Consider the following 19,015-nt stretch of genomic DNA (forward strand, 5'->3'; position numbering starts at 1 on the left):
GATATTTTGGGCAATTCTAAAATGGAGCTTGTGAATCAAGAAAGATGTCAAAAGTGTAGAAAGAAGACATTGTACCGAGGCAAGAGGCAACCGGCAACCGCCAGCATCATCCAATGCTTTAAACGTTACTCACGAGAAAACTAAATTCCCGTTAAATGCAGCCCAGCTGAGGTGGTGAAGAGAAAATTCAACACGCGCACCATTCCATCCTTGTGCGCTTCACCTGCCTCGAGCTATGTTATCTTGGTAAGCTCAAAAAAACTAGTTCATTCCTTCAGTTCGTTTTTCCTGCATTTTCTCATCGTGTTTTCTGGTAATGCTTTTTCCATACTGATAAAAGACGTCCGCATTGTCGTTTTTAAGTTTGTTTTCCTAAGGAAGCTGTGACGTAAAGGAAATTGTCGAGAATGTGATGTTATTTTAATTTTTAGCGTTTAATTTCACATTCTGCTGTGAAATATAGTTTTGCTTTGGCCTGTAAATTTTTCGTTCTTGAGTTTCTTGGATGTTAATTCTTTGTTTTCAGCCCTCTGTTGATACTTACTGGTAATTTTTTCACTGTTAAGGTTTTCTATTAATGGTTTCTTGGCAATGCCATGATACATTGGTGTTTTCGTATCGAAAAAGTTCATATTTTGAGGGAACTCCTAGTAATGAAGGAGTAGAAATAGAAGGGAAATTGCCAGTCGAATCTGACGTTCATGTATCGAGATTACATCGGCGAAGTTCACAATTTTTTTCAAGTTTCTTTCGATTGAAACGGTGAAAAAGGGGAGATTATAGCATTTTTGTCTTTCCAAGGCAATTTTCTTGGAGATGGGTTTTGCCTTCATAACCACCATTAGTGTTTTCAAAAGAGCAGTACAGAAAAATGTACATCTATTAAGGCTTATAGTTTTTAATTGGGCTTAGAACAGAAAATCCCACGCACTAAAGAGGAAGAAAGCCTAGATCCCGTGTGTTGTTTTTTTCGTTTTTTCCTGTTTTTTTTTGCCCCCAAAATTGAACTCCTATGTTGTAATTCATGCAACAAATTAGACAGTTTCTTAATTTTGTTATTCATTGGAACCAAATGTTTGATCTGGACTGGAACATCTGATGAAATTTACCATAGTTGTAGTTCTTGTTGTTTGGAGCTTTCTATGCATCTCTCTCAGACACAATGCTACCCTTCTCTCCTTAGCACACCCTCTAATAACTAGCTTAAATTTGTGGCAGTACGTGCTCAGTTATTTGTTTGTTTTCTGAGGAAATAAACCAAATTTCTTGTCTTCTGTTATGCCAAAAATCTATGTTCAGTCATTTTATTTGTATATAATAAGGAAACCAGTTTTTTGCCATGTGAGCACTTTTTGTGTAAAATAAGGGAAGATAAGAGAGAGATGATCTATCAAAGGGATTCAAAGTTAGATTTGTGATATATGGTTTTTGACCATGGGGGGATGCACTCAGTAGTGCTTAAGATATCCCAATGAGCGGTCAGATTTTAGCTACTTTTTTTTGGGTGGCAATACGGAGTTGAATTCTTTTTCATAATTTTCCTATTGAATTTTTCTCAGCCAACTTTGTGGAGTACAGGTTCCCAATTAGTGGGTGATCACATGCAAGGTTTGATGCTTTTATTTTCATTCATCAGGAATTCAATATAAACCATCTGTTAGAGATGCACGAATTAATAAAATTTCCATCAGGTAAACGAAGTACCGATCTTTTTTGCCAGATTTTTAGGGGGTGCAAGGGCTGCAAGTTCTGGTACTCGTTAAAAATATTTTTGTCAGATGGTGGCTTAGGTACTGTTAAAATTCTAATAAAAGTTTAGTTTGATATAAGCTCCTTCAATGTTAGAGACTGTAAAGACAAATGTAAGTAAGTGCCCTTAGATGAGACCAACCTGTTAATTTTTCTGACCTGTGCAGTGCAGCCAACCTGCCCATTGCATGCAAAAAATTAGATTGGAAATTAGCTGTAGAAAATGCTTAGGAAAAGGCAAAGATGAAAAGTTGAACATTATATATAGGCGTTTAAACCCTAACAAATTTTGTAGCTTACAGGTAGATTGTTTTTTAGATATTTTACATCTTAAAAATTCTGAATTCTTTAAATCATATATAATTTATGACTATTCTTACAGTCAGCCCCTGCCTGCCAACCCAAGTGTTTTGGTGTCCCATTGGATATCATCTCTACTGTGTATCCCCGCACCCATTCAACCTGAGAAACATTCATAATGTTGGTGTTGGATGAGGTTTTCGTTTATCACTAAAGATCAAATAACAATCCTCTCAAGGAAGAGAACTAAATACTCCTTTAAAATTTAAATTTTACAGAATTGTTGACATTTATTTGCAGGTAAATAATCCCATGATAACCTTGCTAATTGGTGATCATTAAAATTGTGGGTGTGGATTGCTGAACAGTTAAATCAATATGCTTAATAGTAAATATTAACGTGCAATCTAATAGCCTTTACAAAGCCTGGTTTGAAAATTATTCTGCATGACATGGTTGGACATTATTTAGAATCCTTTTGCTTTGGATGGGAATAGGCACACAAATATCTGTAGTAATAACTTTTGTCAGTTCGGTGTATCTTATCTCTTTTGTATTTTTTCTTCAAAGAATTTATATCTTGACAACAGGTTTACTTTTTCTATGCCAGTTTAGGATTTCCAGCTGAATTTGATTTTGTAACTGGAGATTTTCTCCCTTATATGCAATAATTTTTTCAAGGCCTCCATTGAACACCTTCCTGTGCATGATACATTTTTTTCAGTGGAAGAACACAAACAAAATGAGTTCTGCAGGGGAGGCTGAAGGCAGTAAGAGGAATGTGCATGAGACGAACTATCAAATAGAAACTGAGGTTGAGGCCAAAAGGATGGATGTTGATGTTGTAGATATATCAGATGAATCAGATGATTGCACTGCTAGGAACGATGGTGTACAAATTTTATCTGAGGAAATGGAAGACACTGCAACACAGATGGACATGACAAATATAACAGAGGCTGGTGCAATTGAGAAGGATGTGCTGTATAGAGCGGAGAATGCAAATGGCCATGAAATTGAGGAAGATGTCCTATATCGAGAGGAGAATACAGATCCAGACAATTGGGATCTGGGAGATATCCTAAAAGAAATAGAGAAGTGTGGCAAGAGCATGGATATAGACATTGCAGAGCAAGTACAAGAACTAGGAAGCAACATAGATGTGGCATCAGTTGCAGAAGAAACAGATAGCAGTGAAGAGGAACAAGATATATCCAATGAATTTGAAAGTGAATTGTCTGATAAAGATCTACGAACCTTCTGCAGGGATTCTTCCAAAGCATTCTTTGACGAGTGGGGACTGATTAGCCATCAGCTGAATTCATTCAACCATTTCATGAGTCATGGGTTGCAGAAGGTGTTTGATGATCTTGGTATGTTTGATGTAGAACCGGATAATACAAAAAAGAGATCATCATCAGACACGTTACGTTATTGGGCATCCGTTACTTTTGGTAAGGTCACTGTGGAGAAGCCTTCCTATAGCACCAGGGAAGGAAAGAGGCTGGCACTGAAACCTGCTGAGGCTCGGCTACGCAACATGACATATTCATCTCCCATCTATGTAGAAATTACAACAAAGGTAATTAATTGCAATTGAATTTTTATGATGTTTGGGAAATCTTAAGTTAGTAGGTTTTTCAGGATCAGTACATGTCTGATGGCACACATTTTTTTGTTGGTTTTTGATATTGTCTTTTTTTTAAGTGTGTACTCATGTGCCTCTGTGTGCATGTGGGTAAAGAGAGCGAGAGACAGAGACAGAGACAGCACACATTTTGGGGCGGGGGTTTTTGATATGGTCTTGTTTTGGAGTTTGTATTTACATGCACATCTGGTTGAGCGCATGTGTGGTGGAGGACAGAGCAAACTAGGGAGGGAGGGAGGGAGAGGGACAGAGTGGAGAGAGAGAGAGATAATAGTCAGAAAAACTGTAGTAGGAATTGAAATATCTCAGATACAAGTTTTTAATTTTCAATTTCTTCTTCTAGAAAAAAATGAAGTCTGAATTAAATAGAAATTTTTATGGTCGCAAATAAAATGGCATTTTCCTTCCTGAGAAGGTACAGATGCCAGCACAAGCCCAGGCTAAGAGCAGTATGGGTGTTGGGATTGGCATGAACAGTCCTTGCACGGACTGTTCAGTAATATCTCAGCCTGAAACACGTATTTTTATTTGAGGCTTAGAGGCCTTTTCCTTCCTGTCAATTAATGCTTTTCTGTAAACGACCTAAGATTCCTTACACCACATGAGAGGTCAGTTTTGTTTTAACTGACATACCCTTAATGTGTATAGAAGTGATGATGGCTGACCTGATAGTATTGGCTGTTTAACCGATGAATTACTAATTTATTCCTGCTCAACTGAAATATAACTGCTAGCAGCATAACTGATGTCTAACTCATCTATTAACCCGTTCTGATATAATTGTGAGAAGCATAACTGCTCCTGGATAACTGACATATTCCTGCATAACGTATATCTTTCAGAATTGCTTAAGTGGTTCAAATTACCTGTCAAACATATTGCATGGGATGGTGTACATGCACTCCAGACTCTCTGGAATGAATCTGCACCTAACACATTTGGAAATTGGAATCACTTTAGCGAACTCCATTTATTTCCGCTTATCTGCTCTATTCGAGCAAAACTATGCTGGAATACTAATGTTTAACACAAGGATACCTGATTTAGGTTTCACAACAGTTCCCCCAGATTGGTTTACTTTTCCCTCAAAGCAAATGTAAGAGCTGCACGCTGAGAATTTTCAAACTTCTTAAAAGTTATTTTTGTGGCATTATCTCTAGGGTCAATTGGTCAAAGACAATAATATGATAGAATCTTTAGAAATAGATTGACTAGAACATGTCGATTTGTTAGAACTTCCAGTACTGTACATCCATGGTCACATCACTGTTATATTGACTAGAACATGTCGATTTGTTATATTATGTTTATGTTGTCGTCGGTAATAATGAGTTACGGCGGTCAGTTAGTTAGCCGACGGGTAGGTAGTTGGAGTCGCGACGGTTGTGTCACACCCCTTCGAGTATTATATATTGTGTACCTTTTCTTTGAAGTAGGATCATGATAGTCATGTCAAATGTAATGTTATAAGCACTTGATGTACATGGACTGTTGAATTAATATAGAGACTGGTTATTTAATGTATTTCCATTATGTTCTGTGCATTTATTTTTTGCATTTAACCGTTTACCTGACAGGGCAAACATTTGGCGCCGTTGCCTAGACGTACTCGGGAACGGAAGACACGGATGGCGCACAGACACAATGGGCCTACTTCTTGGTGAAATAAACCCAGAGGCCGACGACGCCTGAACAGAACTTTACACAGGAGAAGACACGGCAACGCGAGAATTTTCAATTTTGCTCCAGGTAGCCATTCAGACCTACGTCCGACGAGAAGCGGCGGAGGCAGAAATCCCACCAAGTGCCGTGTGGACAGCGCTGGAGGTTAGCCCGACAGTAAACCGGTTGATGAACCACCTCCCCCGGTTGCTTGCATAGGCATCGCTGGCACAACAGGCCCGCCTGGAGGAGATTGCCCAGGAAGAGCGACGACAACAAATCCTGCAACGCTACGAAGAGAACAGTCGACGGGAAACAGAACGAGATGGCGCTAGGCCAAGAGGAAATTGAACCTTTGACTTATGCCCAATAGACTAAATAAGGACAAAAATAAAAAGATACAGAGTGACGAATGGGAAGTGGCACAAACCGCATTGAATCTCAGACAGCAGATAGAACGAAGGCGTAGGCTAAGGCAGCTTGCCGAGGGACGACCGGCCGAGGGGTTGCCCGAAGGGAACCCAGGAGGTGTCACGGAGGTTGCGGAGGCAGAGATAGACGGAGAGAACTACACTGTCTACACTGTTGTGGGGTTGCCAGAAGGAGTCATGGAGGGTGCCGAAGGAGAACTCTACAGTTCGCCAGAATACCACTGTAGGGTAAGAAGCCGCGAAGAGTTGGTGGAACAAACAAGGCGAAGTCTAAACCTAATCGATGCTACCAGAGACTTGCTAAAGAATTTGTCCATTTCAGAGGACAACCGGAGGGAGACAACCAACCGGAGGGAGACACCGGAAGGTGACGGTACGACCAAAGTTGCCGAGGGAGCACAAGGGTGTCGTACGGGAGGCAATTTGTTTGGTTTGGTGTCAGCAACTTTTTCCGGAGGACCCACGAGTGGAGGTTCAGTTGTAGGTGGCGGAGGATCGCCAGGTACAAGCACACAAGGAATTAGAGGAGCGAGACCCAGCGGAGGGATGGCGAGTAAACAAAAATTGCCAAAGTTCACAGGGGAGGGCAAGGAAGACCCCTTACGGCACTGCTGTACATGTGAAACCATTTGGTCCGCCAACGGAGTAACAGACCAGGATGACTGGGTACAGCAGTTCCCAGCCACGTTACGAGGAGTTGCCATAGATTGGTACTCCGATGTGGACAAGCAAAAAGTGGCCACGTGGGCCAATCTACAGAAGGAATTCACGGGGGAGTTTCGGTTGCTCCGTGATGACAATGAAATTGTAACGGAGATATACAGTACCAAACAAGGTACTAGGGAGACAGTACGGGCATACAGTCGGAGGCTGAAAGAACTCTTGGGTAAAATGGAAAGCCAACCCGCAGATGGATTGAAGAAACGATGGTTCATTGAAGGGTTGAAATCCTCCCTATGGAGGAAGATGAAAATTGTACCCTTGACGTCATATGACGACGCTTATAATAGGGCGATGGACTTGGAGAGCGAACACAAAACATCAAAGAAGAAGAAAAGTAATAAATCCTCATTCGAGGACAATGACCCTTCATAGGAAAGCAGCAGAGACGACGAGGCTGACAAACGGGTGCAAGCGCTCCAGAAAGACATGGAGCGAATGAGAAAGGAATTCAAAATAATGAGAAGCACTGGTCGGAACGAAGGGGACATATGGTGCACTGAGTGCAAAGAGGAAGGGCACACAAAGGGTACTTGCCAAAAGATGGCATTCTGTGAGATTTGCCAAGTGATGGGACACTCCACCAAGGAGTGCCCATACAACATGAAAACCCGAGGTACGCAAATGAACCAGGTGCTGTTCATGGATCAGGCCACAACATCCGCACCAACGGGTACCGGCCAACATACTAACACAACGGCATCATCTGGAGGATACCGGGACAACAGACGCGGCGGCGGAAGGAATAGCAACAATACCAATAACGGAAGCCGTATCCAGTATGACGCCAAGGGCCGGCCAATTATCCAATGTAGGGCCTGTAATCAGTGGGGGCACTTCGCCCGTGATTGCACGAAGGAAGCCACCCCTCAGCACCTCTGCCGTTGGTGTGGGCCAGGCGACCATGAGGACGCAAATTGCCCGCAGGCAGGGGTTAATCTCCTCAACATTGAGAAGGCTGAGAAGACTGGTGAGAAAGAAGTAGTGGCGATCACCCGCATCCAGACGAAAAAAGCCACTTACCCCGACCCCTGTATGGAGGAGAGATTACGGGAGGCAAAGGCCAATATTGAACGTGAGATGACGACCGAACGACGGGACAACGAGGTGGCGAGTACATCATTCCGTACGGAAGTGGAAAATAACATCATTGGGCAAATATTGCAGATAGAGGTGCCGATAAAGGTAAAAGACTTTCTAGACTCTATGCCACAATTGAGGACTGCCATCCTCACCAATGTGCAAAGCACCACATTATCGAGTACACCACAGGTAGGGGTTCCCGCCACCGCATCATCGAGTGCACCACAGGTAGGGGTTCCCGCCACCGCATCATCGAGTGCACCACAGGTAGGGGTTCCCGCCACCGCATCGTCGAGTGCACCACAGGTAGGGGTTCCCGCCACCGCATCGTCGAGTGCACCACAGGTAGGGGTTCCCGCCACCGCTTTGAAGAGTACACCACAAGTGGAGGTTTCCATCAGCCCTTCGACTGACCCGATGTTACTAGCCGTGAGCAGTGGTAGACACCCAGCTGTGGTAGAAATGGGTATCCGTGGGACCATTCTGAAGGACACCATTGTGGACGGGGGATCTGGGGTGAATGTACTACCAGAAGAAACATGGAAGCGGCTGGGGAAGCCCACCCTGTGGCCACCCACATTCAACTTGGTGGGAGCGGACCAAGACGGCATTAAGCCACTCGGCCTGTTGATGGCCCAGCAAGTGACGATTGGTACGCAACCATTCTTGTTAGATTTCGTGGTTATTCCCTTGAAGAAGAAAGGCTATGATGCCATCCTGGGGAGAGCGTGGTTGATCAACGTGAGGGTAAACCACAACTGGAAGAAAAATACACTTTCCATGGAGAAGGGAGGCCGGAAATATACCATTGACCTACACACCCAAGATGTCGGCGAAGAGCTCGCCTCTTTCGAATCGGACTCAAAGGACTCTAATAAAGGGGAAGGGGGTCTCGATGAAAGCAAGGGCAAGAACTCGATGGAGCCGAACAGTGAAGGGGTGCTCGAATTGGAGGGATGTTCTGAAGATGAGGTATGCTCACTTAACGGGCTCTTCTATTGGCAAATGGAGGATTATGAAATGTTCCAAAGCTACAGGCTCGAAGTAGAGGAACCAGAGCAACCAACAGAGGTGTACCTGCCGGAATACAAAGAATATTGGAAGGGAGACGCCCCAAACCCTGGCGACGTAGATAATCCGAAGAGTGTTGGCCACGATTGGAACCCTGTATGGAAGACCGCAGTCTTCAAAATCTTTATTATCCTTCATCTTCTTATGTACGGGAAGGAGACTGTGGTCCTTGTAGAATTTGTGGTTCCAGGTCTTCGGATGGCCATGGAAAATAAACTTGCCACCAATAGGTTCAAATTGAAACCCTACCACGAGAAGCGCGTAGGGGACCCGAGAGGCCGGAAGGACACCCGGGAGTCCGGAGAGGGACTCGAGAGGATGGAAGGGGACCCGAGAGGCCGGGCAGGCGACTCACCAGGGACAGGACCAAAACGGGAGACTCTCGGGCGAGGCAAACCGAGAAGGATGAAGGGCGATCCCAGAGACAGGGGACCCCAGCTGAAGACTCTCTAGACAATTTAAAAAAAAAAAAAAATGGCCACCGTATGGTGGGACCACCAAGGTGACACCACCGTGCGGTGAAACCACCAAGGTGACACCACTGTGCGGTGAAACCACCAACGGTGGAACCACCGACGGTGACACCACCGTGCGGTGGAACCACCGATGGTGACACCATCGTGCGGCGGTCACACCGTGCGGTGGGAGCCATCGAAGGTTGTTGCCGAGACATGAACCCACCACCGCACACCGCACCGAACGCCGCACAGCCCGACCTTGGCAATAAAACCCCTCGCAGAGGAAGAAGACACCGCACCGCACACCGCACAACCCGACCATCGCACAACACCGAACACTGCCGCACAGCAAGGGATAAAGGAGGAGGAAGACGCACCGCACGGCCCGATCAACACGCGCAGCAAGGGTTACGCACACCAATGCGCGGCAGCCGCAAAAGGAAAAAGAAAAAAAGAGACCAAGCCCGCACAATCCACACAACCACGTAAGGGCAAAACGACCGCCACAGGTAGACCAAGCAGCCGCACGATTGGAGGTGCCAGTGCTGTTGTTGACCAGAGGTGTGTCCGTACGATAAGAAGGGTGTCGACCGCACGGGAAGGTGGCCGCACGATCGGAGGTGCCAATGCTGTTTTTGACCGTACAGGGAGGTTGCATGGCCGGGGTGCTATCGGGGACATTACAATGCCTAAAAAAAAAAAGAAAACGACGACGACCAGATTTAAAAATGTTTGAAGCGAGGACACTGGAAATTCAGAGTGGAAAAGAAGGGTTTTTGGCATCTTAAAATATCACTGAAATGCTGCCCTAGACCCCGCGAGGGGCGCTGCCCCTCGACCCCTCTGGGGGCGTTGCCCCCAGACCCCCAGTTTATTTTGAGCTACAGAAGACCACGGGAAGTGTTGTGGTTGTCCGTATTGTGAGAAAGAAGCCTGCAGCTAAGCATTGGCAGGGAAGCCATAAGCCGTAGAGGGAGACGGATTTGGAGGTTGCGAACAAATAGAGTTTGAGGGAAGGCATTGCAGGTCCGCGCAGTTGTATGACACCAGGGAGTTATTCAGTTCAGTTTTTAGCGTTTGGGGAGTGTGATGGAGGATTTGAGGTGTCTCCTAGCATTTTTGCTAGCGGGTTGTAGCCACCTCCAGGCAGGATAGGTACGCTTTGAGGAACTCGGAGTATGTCGCGGCTGGACGTGAGGTTGCCTTGGTGGATGCACAGAGGGCTCGGGAGGAGCTAACCACCAGGTTGGAGGCAATAGTCGCGTGAGACTTAGTTCAGCGTACCGAGGAGTTGGATGCCGGGAGAGCAGCACGGGTGGCTATTGAGGACAAATTGGCTAGGGAGACAGTATCATTTGAGTAGCAGTTGGTGGAAGCTGAGACTGAAAAATGTGTTTTGCAGACAAGTTTGGTTTAGGCACAGGAGGACTTTGATGTCAAAAGAAGCAATAATGGTGAAATCCGCACTTGAGCATCGGATGGTAGCAGAAAAGGGTTTTCAGGCGAGGATGCAGCAAGTGTATAAGATCCGGGCCCGACTGGCATCAGTAGTTTCTGCCGTTCATCTCTATTTTGTATTAAGTCGTCGGAGTCGACTTCTTTTCTTGGGGGGGATGATGTTGACGGGAATAATCATTATGTTATGTTGTTATATTATGTTTATGTCGTCGTCGGTAATAATGAGTTATGGCGGTCAGTTAGTTAGCCGACGGGTAGGTAGTTGGAGTCGCGACGGTTGTGTCACACCCCTTCGGGTATTATATATTGTGTACCTTTTCTTCGAAGTAGGATCATGATAGTCGTGTCAAATGTAATGTTATAAGCACTTGATGTACATGGACTGTTGAATTAATATAGAGACTGGTTATTTAATGTATTTCCATTATGTTCTGTGCATTTACTTTCTGCATTTAACCGTTTACCCGAGAGGGCAAACAGTACTAGCGTGAGACTTAGCTCAGCGTACCTAGGAGTTGGATGCCGAGAGGGCAACGCCGGTGGCTATCGAGGACAAATTGGCTAGGGAGACAGTATCATTTGAGTAGCAGTTGGTGGAGGCTGAGACTGAAAAGCATGTTTTGCAGACAAGTTTGGTTTAGGCACAGGAGGATTGTGATGTCAAAGGAAGCACTAATGGTGAAATCTGCACTTGAGCATCAGAAGGTAGCAGAAAAGGGTTTTCAGGCGAGGACGCAGCAAGTGTATAAGTTCCGGGCTCGACTGGCGTCAACAGTTTTGTTAATGTCATCTCTATTTTGTAATAAGTCGTCCGGAGATGACTTCTTTTCTTTTGGGGGGGATGATGTTGGCGGCAATAAGGTACACAGAAATAAAACTAGTTAATTAAGTTGTAATTGTGTTGGTTAGTTGGCAACCGAGGGGTGGCAGTTGCGGTGCGACGGTTGGTGCTCGCACCCCCTCGGTATCTTTATATACTTCCGAATGTAACTTGTGAGGGGACAATGACTTATGAATGGAATAACATCTGATATATTGCATCTGATATCTATGGCACTATTATTCTGCATTACGTGCTTTATGTTTTAAGTTATTCACCCGAGAGGGCAAACACCCTCTAAGTTGATTGGCCACTGCAATAGGTACACCAAGATATACCAAAGGGAGGGATCCGACTTGAAATCGCAAAATGTTGGCAATCCTTGTTTGTATAGGCCGAGGAGTATTAAAAAAATAGATGGAAATTTTGTGCTCATTAACTTATTGTCCCCACAGAACCAAATAAATGTCCAAAGTTTGTTTGAAATTCTTGGCCTCATGAACTTGGGCAACACCCATTAAAATAATGTCATCCACAAACTATAAATGTGATTGAGTTTGCAGTCCATTACCCCAATTTCACCCCTAAATCAGACCTTGGGAAACCTGAGACTTAATGAATCTCCCCAAGCCTTCTGCAATAAGAATAAACAAGTAGGGAGATAGAGGATCCCCTTGGCGGAGACCCCTAGAGGCCCCAAATAAGTCAAAAGGCTCACCATTGAGAATGACAAAGAAAGAAGTATTAGTAATGCAGCTCATAATCTAGTCCACCTAGGCATTACTAAAACCATAGGCTATGAGAATTTTGTGAAAGGATTGCAACCTAACCTTGTCATATGCCTTAGCCATAACTAGTTTGATAAACATGGCCTTTTCCTTATACACCGCCATAGAGTGAATGGCCTCGTAGCAATCATGTGATGTCCCCATCTTTGCAATTATAATATAATAGCAATAAACCCTTATGTGGTCAAGGAGTAGTAGACCTTGAGCACCATCAGATATTTAGAAGGTAGTTAGAAGTAATACATAGCAAGTAGATAGTTGGATTAATAAAGTATCACGAAAATTGTGAAGTCTTATAAATAAGACAATTTTCCTTAGTGGCATTAAGGGATATAAAGATGATACAAGTATGATGTTTAATATAAGATCACCATGCACCCATAACACTTGAAGAATGTACCTATCATGACAATTGTCATCATGAGATGTTTTATAGAGATTCATAACATCGATCATAAAGGGAGAAGGTCAATCGTGTGTGAAAGACATCATTATCAGAGTAAGAGAGATGGAGGACACATCCATATCAAGAAGATCGACCATCCATGCATACAAGACAAGAGATGATTGCAAGCAGCAATTAATGATCTCATAAAGATAATCACAGCTAGATGATACACCATTATGGAATAATTAGAGCAGTCACATACATCCGATACCGATCCTACTTGAAGACATACTATCGATAGACGATAAGAAGACTAGATTGATAGTCAAGCACTCAACAATTAATTGTTCCCAAGAAGACAATCATAAGCATCGACATAAAAGACAGTAAGTATCCATCTACTTCAGATTCATTATCGATCAATATTATACCTTGATTGATCCACTCTCAATGGAATTGTGTCGATATGTAAAGCCAATTGTTAGCAATTATCAAGAATGTGGTTAGACAACAAAATCCACCAGTTCGATCACCTACATCTACACTATGAGTATCTACAGCAGCAGGACCATAAGTTTATTGTACCCAACACCACGTGATAAGTATTGGAGCGATTCCATGAGACATTATAAGTGACGTGGCTGAGATAGAACAACATCAATGAAGATATAATAATTAAAAGAAGCACTAATTGGGGTTACATCGATTAAGGGATAACAATAATCATTAGCATATTGAAGAGATGCGATCTGTGGGGAGAGACATGGTTAGGGAAAGACATGTCTCTTACACATTCAAGAGATGCAACCATTTGATTTGCAAGGTATAAGTGGGACATCGATAACACTTCATCAATCATCATTAGAAAACCTTTATCTCTTATTTATCCTTTATTGGATCTGCTCGTTTGAGCATAATCCTTTTGGCCTATTTCGGTTGCATGGATCAAAAGAAAATATCAGAGACAGCACCATTGTTGCAAGTGCAAATCATCTACATCAGAAACATAATCATTCTCTTGTTGCAAGAATATAATTACACATCTGAAACAGAAACATATCACTACCAGGCTACCAGCGATATTAGCATCATATATATATATATATACATTGCATATACTCAAGTGTTAAATCAGAAATAGCAATTCATCAATCTAGGCAATAGAAATACATTATAGCATATTCTCCATTGTTAAATCAGAGAAGGCTAACATCAGATTGAATATCAAGATCATCTTGCATATTTAATATCAGACATCAGATATAGCAGAGATAATCTCATCAGCGTGAATTGCACTAAGTGCAGATATATAGATCAGAATCATCAGATCATCTGGCATATATGTGACTGTTCAATCAGAGATAGCAGTGATCAACATTTAATCTATATATATATTGTTCCTTGCATAATATTATTATTGTATATATATATTATATCAATTGCATAATTCAAATTGTTATCATAGATCAAATTCATAGTAATAATTGAGACTTAAAGTAAAGAAGTCTCTTGCGATTGATTTTGCAAGACATTTGTCCCAAATTCACAAGTTATCCTAAAAGGGGACATCACAGTGGTATGAGAGCATTGCATTTTGTGAATATATTGCATTGTCCCTAAAATGGGACATTACAGTGGTATCAGAGCTAAAGGTCTTGCCAGCCAGTGGGGTAACCTTTCAGAAGAGTAGAAAATGAGGACAATTCAAGGATAGACTGAATCCATCCATGGCACAAAATAACAACACTCGAGAGAAGCTGAATCAATTGTTGGGCATGCTTAAACAAGCAAATGATAATGGCAACAAGGGAGGCAATGAAACTCAACCTATCAATAATCAAACTCCAAATAAGCATATACCTACAGCAAGTTTGAAATCACTCACACCAACATTTCCAATAAGCATATACCTACAGCAAGTTTGAAATCACTCACACCAACATTTCCATCTAGAGTTGAACATCAAAGCAATGAACCAACGTTGGTGGATCTACATGAGCAATTTCGTCAAGATTGGATAAATGGAGGATTGCATCATGATATCTAGAAGACTACATAGAACTAAGGGTGAAGTACTTGCCTAAAGAACGTAGAGGTCATCACCTTGACCTAATGAGACAAATTGAAAAGCATGAACACTTGAACGAACAAGTGAAGAATAATGACAAAACTGCATCAAGAGTTTCACCACAAATGTCATTGGAATCTTTGAAGGTTGTTACATCGAAGGAAGGTGTAAAGTGTTTAACAATTGTCAATCATAAAGTCTTAGAAGAGGTTAATCCGATTCATCAAGCACAACAAGAATCAGAAAATCAGAACATGATCACTAAGCATTTCAAGATACTAGAAGAGGAAATAGTTTTCGACACCTTTAAAGGGAAAGAAGTTGTTGACACTTCATGTGTTTCCTCTATCACAAGTGACCTAAGTACATGGACTCATGAGGATTGTGAGTTTGACCTTACACCATCTCAAGGATCATGCATTGGGGATGATATAGTAGAGATTGAATCGAGGAATCATAATTCAGATTATATGAAGTTGCTTATTAATAAGGATGTCAACCAAAATTCTCTTTCACCTCTTGAAGAAGACTTAGCATCTATGGTTGTGAAAGAAATGAGTAATACCTCTAGTGCAAGTGAATCAGAAGTTATTTTAGTATCCAGTTGCATTACCTTGAGGAAGACGAACAAAGAAAAGTGACATTGAAGGTATTGAGAGTTGAGATACCAAAGATAGTGAACAAATATTCTGACCCACACTCTAGGACATTCAATTGGGATTTTCCTCAACTTATTGAGGAAATATATTAAGGTCCTATGGTTGAACGAATCTCTCGTGCAAACCAGGACTGTAATTAGCAGCAATTTCTCCAATAGGGACATGAATATCAAATACTCATTAGGATTCAATGGGGAGCAAACACAATGTGAATGTGAGAATCAGTTTGTCCTAATTAGAGTAGCACAGCATCAACGTAATGGTACTCTCATAAGGATGATTGGGAATCTAGGAATTTTCATGATAAGTAAATTACATAAATTGTTTCATGGAATGATAAAGTTTGATAAGTTCAATGGCATCCGCATGGAGAAAAGAATAAGAGTTGGATCATTCAACATACTTACTTGGGATCCAGCAATCAGTAATTTTAAAATGCTTGTGGGCAAGCATCTCCAAGAAGGGGAGATTGTGATGTCCCCATCTTTGCAATTATAATATAATAGAAATAAACCCTTATGTGGTCGAGGAGTAGCAAACCTTGAGCGCCATTAGATATTTAGAAGGTAGTTAGAAGTAAGATGTTCATGGCAAGTTGATAGTTGGAATATAAAGTATCTGGAAAATCGTGAAGTCTTGTAAATAAGATGAATTTCCTTAGTGGCATTAAGAGATATAACGATGATACAACAAGAATGATGTTTGATATAAGATCACCACACATCCATCACACCTGAAGAATGTACCTCTCATGGCAAACATCATCATGAGATGTTAAATAGAGATACATAATATTGATCACAAAGGGAGAGGATCAATTGTGTATGAAAGACATCATTATCAGAGTAATAGAGATGGACACATCCATCTCAAGAAGATTAACCATCCATGCATACAAGACGGGAGATGATTGCAAGCAGCAATTAATGATCTCATAAAGACAATCACAACTAGATGATACACCATTATGGAATAAGCAGAGCAGTCACATACATCCAATACCGATCCTACTTGAAGACATACTATCGATAGACGATAAGAAGATTAGATCTATCACTAAACAATTAAGTATTCTCAAGAAGACAATCATAAGCAGCGACATAAAAGACAGTAAGCATCTGTCTACTTCAGATTCATTATCGATCAATATTATACCTTGATCAGTCTACTCTCAATGGGATTGTGTCAATATGTAAAGCCAATTGTTGGCAATTATCAAGAATGTGGTTAGACAACAAAATCCACCAGTTTGATCACCTACATCTACACTATGAGTATCTACAGCAGCAGGACCATAAGTTCATCATACGCAACACCATGTGATAAGTATTGGAGCAATTCCATGAGACATTATAAGTGATGTGGCTGAGATAGAAGAACGGCGATGGTAATTATGTTAACAGCGATGAAGATAAAATAATTAAAATAAGTACTAATTGGGGTGGCATCGATTAAGGGATAACAATAACTATTTTGAAGAGATGCGATCTATGGGGAGAGACATGATTAGGGAAAGACATGTCTCTTACATATTCAAGAGATGCAACCATTTGATTTGCAAGGTATAAGTGGGACATCGATCACACTTCATCAATCATCATTAGAAAATCTTTCTCTTATTTATCCTTTATTGGATCTGCTCGTTTGAGCATAAGCCTTTTGGCCTATTTTGGTTGCATAGTTCAAAATAAAATATCAGAGACATCATCATTGTTGCAAGTGCAAATTGTCTACATCAGAAACAACATTATTCTCTTGTTGCAAGAATATAACTACATATCTTAAACAACAACATATCGCTGCTAGCGATATTAGCATCTTATATATATACATTGCATATAAAGTGTTAAATCAGAAATAGCAATTGATGGCTCTAGGCGATAGAAAGACATTATATCATATTCTCCATTGTTAAATTAGGGAAGGATAACATTAGATTGAATATCAATATCATCTTGCATAATTATTATCAGACATATCAGATATAGCAGAGATGATCTCATCAGCGTGAATCGCACTAAGTGCAGATATATAGATCAGATCATCTGGCATATATGTAATTGTTTAATCAAAGATAGCAATGATCAACATCCAATATATATATATAAATTCAAATTCAAGGCCCTAAGCATTTGTTTGCTACGTTGTGACTCCTGAATCACTGCCAAAAGATCTAAGTTAATAATATCCCAAAACTCTTGAAAGAATTCTATCGGGAAACCATCAGGGCTAGGAGCTTTACATACTCCGAGTTCCTCAAAGCGTACCATTCATAACTGGAAGTGGCCACAACCCTCTGGCACAAAGGCTAGGAGACGCCTCAAATCCTCCATCACACTCCCCAAAGGCTGATAACTGAACTGAATAACTCCCTGGTGCCGTACAACTTCGCGTTCTTGCAATGCCTTCAAACTTTGTTTGTTCACAACCTCCAAATCCGTCTCCCTCTTCGGCTTATGGCTTCCCCGCCAATGCTTAGCTTCAGGCTTCTTTCTCACAGTACAGAACAACCCCAACACTTACCGTGACTTCTCGGATGCCCTTCGCCCAACTCCAAAAACTGTATTGTAGCTCAAAAATAAACTGGGGGTCTGGGGGCAAATAGAACAACCCCTCCATCGTACGGATCACACCGTACGGACAACATGACCAACTGTCCACACCGTACGGTCCTCCTTCCGCACGCCCAATGCAGTTCAACCGTACGGGGGTCCACCGTACAGTGGTATTCCACCGCAAGTGTCCTCTGTCGCACGTGGTCCACCGTACGGTGTTTCCACCGCACGTGGTCCAACGTACGGTTCCCACCGCATAGTAGTCTCAATGTACGGTGGTTCCATCGTACGGTGGTCCCACCGCCACTTTCAAAGATTTTTTTATTTTTATTTTATTTTTAATTTTTTTTGTTTTTTTTCAATTTTTTATATAAAAAAAAAAAATTAAAAAAATTCTTAAACCCCTAATCTAGTCTTCGGCTCGGGTCTCGTTCCTCTGGGATTGCCCTTTCTCGGTTTGCCTCGCTCGAGAGTCTCCCGCTTTGGTCCTGTGCCTCTCGAGTCGCCTGCCCGGCCTCTCGAGTCCCCCTCCGAACTCTCGGGTGTCCTTCCGGCCTCTCGGGTCCCCTGCACGCTTCTCGTGGTAGGGTTTCAATTTGGACCCATGGATGGAAAGTCTATTTTCAATGGCCATCCGAAGACTTGGAACCATAAATTCTACAGGAACCACGGTCTCCTTCCCGTACATAAGAAGAAGAAGAAGAATAAAGATTTTGAAGGCCACGGCCTTCCACGCAGGGTTCCAATCATTGCCGACACGAATGATCTTGGGATTATCTACGTCACCGAGGTTTGGGGCGTCTCCCTTCCAATAATCTTTGTATTCTGGCAGGTACACCTCATCTGTAACTTGCTCTGGTTCCTCTACTTCGAGCCTATAGCTCTGGAACATTTCTTAATCCTCCATCTGCCAGTGGAAGAGCCCGTTCAATGACCCTGTCTCATCCTCGGAGCACTCTCCTAGTTTGAGAATCCCTTCGTCGTTGGGCTCCCTGCAGCCCCGTCCTTCGTCCCTCAGGTCGCCTTCTCCTTCACCCTCCGATTTCGAAGATGATGCCAGTTCCTCACTAACCAACTGCGTCCCAAGGTCTATGATAAACTTCCTTGCTCCATTCTCCATAGACAGAGTGTTCTTCTTCCAGTTGTGGGTGGCCTTG

At 42.4% G+C, this 19,015-nt stretch overlaps 1 protein-coding gene across 1 annotated transcript in view; it reads left to right on the top strand.

The window, feature by feature from the left end:
* Positions 1-267: 267 nt before the first annotated feature.
* The window catches only part of LOC131046550 (DNA-directed RNA polymerases IV and V subunit 2), a 61,045-nt gene continuing 42,297 nt past the window's right edge, over positions 268-19,015 (top strand). The window contains exons 1-2 of the mRNA XM_057980310.2: positions 268-313; positions 2,774-3,631. Of these exons, the coding sequence (XP_057836293.2) occupies positions 2,792-3,631 (840 nt within the window). The 5' untranslated portion in view covers positions 268-313; positions 2,774-2,791. The remainder of the gene's footprint in view (positions 314-2,773; positions 3,632-19,015) is intronic.

This window comes from Cryptomeria japonica, chromosome 3 (genome assembly GCF_030272615.1).
Source record: "Cryptomeria japonica chromosome 3, Sugi_1.0, whole genome shotgun sequence".
In the NCBI taxonomy this organism is placed as follows: Eukaryota; Viridiplantae; Streptophyta; class Pinopsida; order Cupressales; family Cupressaceae; genus Cryptomeria; species Cryptomeria japonica.